We start from the raw sequence: 8,122 nt of genomic DNA, 5'->3' as shown, positions 1-8,122 counted from the left end.
CTGCTGCTTTGCAAAGCACTGGGAGGGACCCGCCCAGCTGCTAATTAGCAGCAAGGCCACTCCTGTCCCTGGAAAGCAGAGATAATTCCCAAGGCCATTACCCTGCTGAGCCGTCCGGCCCAGCAGGCAGCGTAGGCAGCCGTGGAAATGCTCCACTTCACCACCGAGCGAGGCATGGGAGAGGGCCCACGGGCAGCAACGCAGCCTGCGCTGCACCCACCCACTGCATCCCAACAACGCAGCAAGGCAGCCGCCGACAGCACCGAGGTGCCTCAGCAGGAAGAAACGTCTGCCTTCCAGTTTCCCCTGCACTCTCGTCTTAAATCCACACACAACAGTTAATGTCATGACACCCTGTTGAACATCAGAAAAGCACCAAAATGTCCCCGTTTCAGCGTTTGCTTGAGACAGAAAAGGGCACTGCACAGGCACAGAAGAATTGTCGTCTTTAAATTGTCTCTAGGTAATTTGCTGCAATATTGTCCCTTGGAGAACAAATACTGGAAGGGGCAGAGAAAAAGCTTTTTTTTTTAACATCAGTTCAGCAGTCAATTGCATGCAGGGGAGCAGCTATGACCATGCTGGTCTCGGGTCAAAATCCAGAGCGCACCTCTGACTCCTGGCCCCAACACAAAGGGGTTGCTGGAAACCCTCTAATGTCAACGGCAAGTCAGGCTGTCCAAACGGACATGCACTTGCAGTGACGGAGGTGGATCAAAAAGCTTGCTGATCCAGCTGCCTACAGAGCAGAGAGACAACCTGCTGGAAACCCGCAGCCAAAGAGTATTTCTGCCCTTCCACATGCAAGGAACTCCTTGCCATAGGAGGAAAGGATGCCACAGATAGTAAGTTCACCTTAAGTCTAAAAAGCAACTGGACAAATGCATGGGATGAAGTTTATCTGGGTCCACCAAGCACAGTAACAAAAATGCCTGAGGCAGATTGTACTAGAGACAGGGAAATATTTAGAGGAGGTATCAGCCCACAGTTGCACTGATCCTGTAATCTGTCTCAGGTGTTCATTACTGTCCATCCCTGGCAGCAGGGCACTGACCTAGATGGACCTAAACGTGACAGTATGTCTAACATTTCCAGATAGTAGGTCGTGTTGAAAATCAGTCATGAATATTTGCCTGAACCCTGTCTGTGAACCCTAGCCACAGGAACACACAAGTAAAGACACAGTTTTCCTCAGGTGAGCAAGCCCCCTAGTTTCTACATTAACACAAATTCATCAGTCAAAGCCTCTCAGTGGCCAGAACCAACGAAGGAGGAGATTGCTCCATCAGCTCCCATCTCACACAGTCAGATAATGCAGGGCCACAGCAGGGTACCCAAAACACCAGTTTACTGGTAGAAGCATTATGAGTATTTATGGATGCTGCAACATGATTAGTACCCCAAACAGAAAGATAAACTGGCAGCCTAAAGTCTTTCAAGTCAACAAATATCTGAGCTCACAAAGTCAATGATCAGCACAGAAATTGTAAATCACAATATTATTTTTTTATTTATTTAAAACCCTTAGAAAATGCAGACAGAACAACAGGCATCTTTGTGTGTACAGAAAAGGCAATTCGGTTCGCATAAGCTTTTGATATCAATTAACACCATTTATGAAACTGTACCCTGCCTACTGCACACAAAAGGCCAGTAACAGGGCTGCACAGGCAGAGCATACAGACATGATTACTCTCACTGTTGGGTCAGAAGCTCCTGCTCTCTGTTCACAGTGTATGCATGTTATGAAAAAAAACCCAACCATGCTGCTGAGATGTGCAGCTCTGTTCATACCAGGTTTATTATTGGTCTTCCTAACATCTAAGATTTCACAGCAGAAATTTTGAGAAATTTCAGGATTTTGATCATTGCAGGACATTCACCACCAGCAGGCAGAAAGGACTGTATCCATGGTCTACACACAAGTTCCAAAAAGGACCTGGGAATGCATAAACCAGGCAGCACTGTACCCCTCCATTCCACACCCCCACAGGTAAAAGTAATCTGGGACATGAATAGGTCCCTTTGGATTCAGGGACAGCCTTAGAAGGGCCTTTGCTCCTTAAAAAACTCCTTCAAAAGCCTAACTCCTTGTCTGCCTTGATTTCCCTTTTGATTCCTCCTCCCCTGCACTGCAATCACTAACTGCAGCCAATAGCTTTTCCCTTGGTTTTTTTGAAAATTAAATGATACCTGCTCTTTTTACCCATCCTGACTAGCTGTTCTTGCACACAGGTGACTGAAACTCTCTCGTGATGTTCACAGCAAAGCTCTTATATGGCTCAGCAAGAAAGGAAAGGAAAGCACATCAGAACCTCAGGTTTTCTCCTTTTACTGCCAAGATCTGTTCTCAGAAAGCAGGTGCATGTCAAACAGCTCGGCTGGCCAGAACACGGGATGCCACCTAACAAATCTCTCTTTCAGCTCCAGGGTGAAAATGGCTTTTGGAAAGTACCTGAACTTTGGGGCACTGAAGCATCAGAGGAGAACACGTCTTTTAGTGGAGGTAACGAATTATACAGGCACCCACAGTAGCATGGTGTGTGAGCATGTTCCCACTGTGGGCGTCCTGCTGCCTCCCTGGCAGAGCCAACAGCTGAAATGCTGATTTGATGCCTAACAATTAAACATCGCCAGTCTTCCTAAAACAAGACCCACCCTTACTACTGTATCTGAAGTTTCCAAAAGGCTACTCATTATTTGACGTAAATCTCTCTCTCAAGAACAGCCAGGTTTTCCTCCTCCTTTAAAGATGACAGTTGGTCTGAGTAGACCTTCAGAAACTAACACCATTTAAGAGAGGTTTTTTTAAAGATCTGCATCTACAGTAGTTCCACTAGGTGCTCACCACTTTTCAAATGCACAATCAGATCACAAGTAATAGGCACCCACTTTTTTCACAGCCTGTATTTTTCTAATTCAATTAGATGACCACACACATTCCAGCTTTGGCCCTTGTGTAGGCTAGTTTTAAAGAAACGTTACAGAAAAGTAACAGGAAGGTGAGGAGATGTTCTTGGGGTCTCCACGTCACATTGTCCAGCTGCTAGCTGAAACCAGGACATAACACACCCCAAAATGTCTCACCTGAAACAGAAGGATAGCTGCAAACAGAAACCTGGATCTTCCTCTAAATGCCATTTCTCAGGCAGATGACAAGCGTTGCTCTCCTGCATGCTATGACTCAATGTAAAGGATGCTTATTTTCACTGCGCTGTGTTGGTAGCAATGCCCATGTCCCTTTAGACTGGTATGGCACAGATAAAAGCAGCATTTTACAGCTGCCGCAAGCTCAAGAAGATAAAAAAGTCCCTGTATGCACTTCTGTCGTGTTCCCCTGCCTGCTTCAGGTGAGACTAATACTCTGCTAGCACTTGGACGTGACTCCTGTCAGGCACCTCTCTTGCTAATTAAGTACTTTTGGCTGTCTCAGCATTGAACTCCGGGAGCACAAGGGAGATAGATAAGAGCAAGCCACGGAGAGATCACAAGAGTCTGTGTGCTTGAGGACCTAGTCTGGAACGAAGGAGCAGGACCGACGAGGGGGTCTGCAGCGTTCTTCTAAAGTGGTTGGTCCATAAAAGACCGAGGCATAGGTGTGGAGGAAGGGAATGATGGTTTTCTGCCTCTGCCAAATGATTAGTTTATTTTGAAGAGGACAGGAACATAGCGAGGGGAGGTTATCAGTGCAAGCCAGCACCATGGGGAGCCAGATGCTCACTCTTTCACAAACCAGACCTCATTGCGTCGCCCATAAGGCTTCATAGGGGGGTCGTAACCATTGCAGAAGTAGAAATCCTTGCGGTATGCAGCTTCACTCCCCAGAGCAGCCTTCAGCTTGGCAGCATAGTTCACGTAATCCGTCTCTTTGGCATAGCCACCAAACTGCCTGCAAAGAAACCAAACACAGAGAGGTGCTGAGCGGTCCTGGCAAAGCATAGAAAGGAAGAGAGTGAGAACAATATATAGCCACAATATATTTAGCCATGCATTTTGGTCTAGGTCCCATGAACGTGCACTCGTGCAGGCACTGTCCTTTGTGAATCAGCACACTTTGTCCGCGATAGATTAAGTCTCAAGGGTTACACTGCCAGGGTGCAGTCATCCACCGGCAGACACCAAACAGACCGACATATATCAGTCAGCAAAACGGCCCTGCCCTTTGAATCAATGCCATATCAGAGGAACAGCTTCCTAGAACACAAAGTTATCTCCAAGTCTGCTCAGCCCGCAGTCCTTACACCAATGCTGTCAACAGCCATGTTCACTGTGGTGTGAACAACCATCTGCTGGAAGCCAGATCACGAAGGGAAGCCAAACTCTAGCTAGCCCAAGGAAAAGGGGAGGTAGGAACAGAGATGTTAGCAATTACAGCTCACAAATAGCAATTTAAAAGGGGTGGGCTGGAATTGGTCTGGTTTATGTTGACCTCCCACCAACGGGAACTGTTTCCACATCAGCCCACACCTCACCACCCTGCCTCAGGGCCAAGGTTTGAGACAAACCAGGCTGTGTTTGCAGAAGTGACCCACGCCCGCAGCAAAGGCCAGACAGCAGGCGCAGGCAAAGCGGGAGCCAGACAGTTTAGAATCAGCCAAAATAGTTCAAGCAAGGAGGCAGGGGAACATCCAAGGGGTTAAATATGAGGTGAAGAGCTTATTGCTATTGTGATACCAGTCTGAGTCCAGGTTGTCAGTCAACAGCCAATGACATTCAAAGGTGATTTGAAGCAATGCAATGGCTGCTTGTTTCCATGAAGGACTCTGCCATGAGTCCATCTAAATGAGGCTTCAGCTGACACCTGTAGTTTGATGCGAACCACATCGAAGGACATTCTTGATGACTAAGAATCATCTTGATCCCAGAAAGTGGGGAAAACAATAGTTTTCAGAGATTAGAAATGACTCAGTACCTTTGTATTCACTGTCCCCTGGTCTTCCCCCCCGACCCAAGGTGAAACAAAAAGCCTTTCAGAGCTAACCTCCACACTTGTTTTCCCAGTGAAAAAAAAAATCTGTATTCCAAACCAGTGCAGCATGACCAATGATAAGAAACGACATAAAACACCTGTCTTCAGTCTAGAAAGACCCCTCCATCTCCTACCACATGCACCCCTTGTCCAGGAAATCACCTGTTAAAACCAACACTGCTATTCAGAGCACACTAGAGACCTCAGCACTTGGGACTGGAAATCCCAGGATGCGTTCCTTACGTGGAATAAATGGTCATCCCCTGTCTCTCTTCAATCTTAATGCTTTCATCACTAGGACAAGGAGGGTTGGCTTGAAACTGGCTCGGGATCCGCAGAGAGACCTTCACTTTCTGCTGTAAGGAGCCATCTTCAGCAGGAAAAGCAGTGATGGAGACAGGAGCAGTCATGCCCATTCCAACCCCTGAAAGAGACACACAGACATTACTAAAGAAGTCTAGGCTCTCAGGAACTCACAGAATTAACAGGGGATTCACAAAAGCTAATTTTAGTTTAGGAAAACTCCCCACACTGAACTCCTGGTATAGTCAGTCAAGAGCAGGGTCCTCTGGGGCATGCAAAACAGCCACATTAGGCTTCTGCTTGGGCCAAACTTCTCACACCGCTGACTACAAAAGGGCCCTGGGAGATAAGGGCCCCAGGGGACCTCTGGATGGCTTTTCTTAATGATCCTGGTTTTGTGGCTCTCAACCATATAGCTCATGCCACCGAGACGCTCTGTTCTTCTGACAAATCACCTCTAACACAACAGGGTCTATAGGTCTGAGACAGGTTCGTGGCACATCTAAATCTACATCAGTATTTAAATTGTTATCATCCTCACTTAGTGGTGACCCCACAGCCAATACTGGGTGACAGAAACTTTCTCCTAAACCCTTCCAAATGCTTCCAGACATCCTACAAATTCTAGTGCCCCAAAACTCAGAGTTGTTACAGCTTTCAGCAGGACTGGCCATGCTGTCCACCACTCCAGAAACAGCATGCTTCTTTTCTGCTCATTACTGCTAAGAAGTACCACATGGCACTGGAGGACATTTTTCTTCCCTCTTCTTTCAGCAGTAGGGAACCTCCAAATCTCAGGATAAGGCGGCCACAGAACCAGGTGAGATCAAGCCATCTTTCTCATTTATTTCACTTTCATACCATACCTGTCTCTGTGGCACACATTACAGAAGGCACCCTTTCTCTTACAGCAACAGCGATCATCACCTTTCCAAAACATGCTGCTGTAAATGCCATCTCCCTCTGCATCCAGCTCCTGCTCCCACAGAGACTATCCAAGTCCCTCTACCAGACACCTGGGAAAGGTGTGCAGGCAAATGTATATGCCTCTGAACTACTCCATGGTCTTCTCCTCCTGCTACGGATGATTACTGATGCGCATACTTTAGTAAACTCAGAGTTAGAAGCAATCACCTGGAGGCACCATTATAAAACACTACAAAGTACCATCAAAAGGCAACCGCATTGTTCATTACCCTTTCATGAATAAAAATAGCCAGAGTATATGATAAGATATCAAGGTCATAAAAATTATTTCACTGCCTACAAGGGCACATCACAGAACCGAAGCGCCCCAGATACCCTGGATTTCATCTGCTACTGCTCACCCAGAGAACCGTGATAAGATACACATGTGCCTGTCCTCACGTTATCCCGGCTGCAAGGTAACGCGTTCCTGCTTAAACGAACCACTTTTGAGATTTTACCCTGAAACGGAGATGGGTTAGGAGCAGACTCTCAGCATGAGTTGGCTGGGCGCGCTTTAACCTGTGGCAAGTTTATTTTTCCCAGCCAGGTGCCGTCCCCCATCACGGACCCCCGGTGCCGGCAGCCACAAGCCAGGCAGGCCCTCGGCGCCGTCGCCTCCATCCGCTTTTGGCTTTCCCCAAACCTCCGCCAGCGACGGTCAACCGCAACCCCCCGCCGAGCCCCGCGGGGCCGGGAGCATCTCTCACCCTTGTCGTTGGTTCCCCCGACGTACTTGAGGAGCTTGAGCACCCCTTCCTTCGAGGCTTCGTCGAACGGCTTCCCCGACACCTCCACCGCCGCAAACCGCCCTCCCTCGCACGCCCTCTCCTCGTAGCCGACCTGCTCCTGAGGAAGGAGACGGAGAAGCTGCCGGGCCCGGGGCCAGGCTGGGAGCAAAGGGCTGCCCCGAGACCACCCGCTGCCCCTCGCAGCCTCCCACCCGGCCCGGCTGGGGCGGAAACCCCCCGGGGGGAGGGCACAGGCCCCGGCCCCCCGCCTCGCCACCTACCTGCTCCCCCTCGCTCAGCACCCGGTAGGGCCACGTCTCCACCGTGCTCAGCAGGGAGTTCTTGATCATGCCCAGCATGGCGCCGCTCGGCTCGGCTCGGCCCCGCTCGGCCTGGCTCGGCTCGGCTCGGCTTTTCTCGGCTCAGCTCGGCCTTGCTCGGCTCGGCCCGGCTTTTCTCGGCTCGGCCCGGCCCCGCTCGGGCGAGGTGGGAGGGCCCGGGGGGCGCCCCGCCGCCTGCAGCGCCGCGCACCGCCTCTAGGGGGCGCCCAAGGGCCGCCTGCGCCGCCGCGGGGCCGGGGCGGGCGGGGGGGGGGGTAAGTGGCGGAGGGCGCCGAGGAGCGGGAAGGGGGATAAAATGTGGGAGCAGGTGGGATTCGTCGGGGGAGGGAGGAAATCTGCAGGAAATGGGATACAAGGGAGGGGGAGTACCAGCGAAAGGGGGTGATCTGTAGTGCGGAGGGGCGCAGCCCTCCTGAAGCTGCCACATCGTAACTTTTTGTGTTTGGGGTTTTTTTAATAAATGGAACCAAGGGGGATCACAGTTGTCCCCTAAGACAGCGCATTTAAGGCAGCGCTCCATGGCGCTGCGAATGTGGTAAGCTTTAGGTAAGGGGTAGCTCCTCGAAGCCGCTGATGATTTCTGCTCTCCCTCCGCTCACCTCTGCGTGTGTTCGCAGCCCAACCCATCAACTCCGTTCCAAACTCCAGCCAGGTCCCTTCCCAGAAATAGAGGTAAATGGACACAACAGCGGGCTGACATGGCCCACATAGCTGCATATATCTATGTGTACGGAGGGCTTGGATCCTTCACGATCACAAGTGGGTTTTGGTTGTATAAGCCATGTCGAAGGCCAAGTGCCAGCTAGAGAAAG

General features: G+C 50.1%; 1 protein-coding gene across 1 annotated transcript; it reads right to left on the bottom strand.

The window, feature by feature from the left end:
* Nucleotides 1-1,491: 1,491 nt before the first annotated feature.
* HEBP1 (heme binding protein 1) lies at nt 1,492-7,436 on the bottom strand. The gene is made up of 4 exons (XM_075057894.1): nt 7,251-7,436; nt 6,949-7,087; nt 5,213-5,393; nt 1,492-3,889 (listed from the first exon to the last, which is right to left on the bottom strand). The coding sequence occupies exons 1-4, from the start codon at nt 7,326-7,328 to the stop codon at nt 3,718-3,720; spliced, it is 570 nt and encodes a 189-aa protein (XP_074913995.1). The 5' UTR covers nt 7,329-7,436; the 3' UTR covers nt 1,492-3,717.
* Nucleotides 7,437-8,122: the final 686 nt, after the last annotated feature.

Source organism: Buteo buteo, chromosome 26 (genome assembly GCF_964188355.1).
Source record: "Buteo buteo chromosome 26, bButBut1.hap1.1, whole genome shotgun sequence".
NCBI classification, from domain to species: Eukaryota; Metazoa; Chordata; class Aves; order Accipitriformes; family Accipitridae; genus Buteo; species Buteo buteo.
Note: the sequence above shows the minus strand (reverse complement) of the source record. Positions and strands in the feature narration are given on the sequence as shown.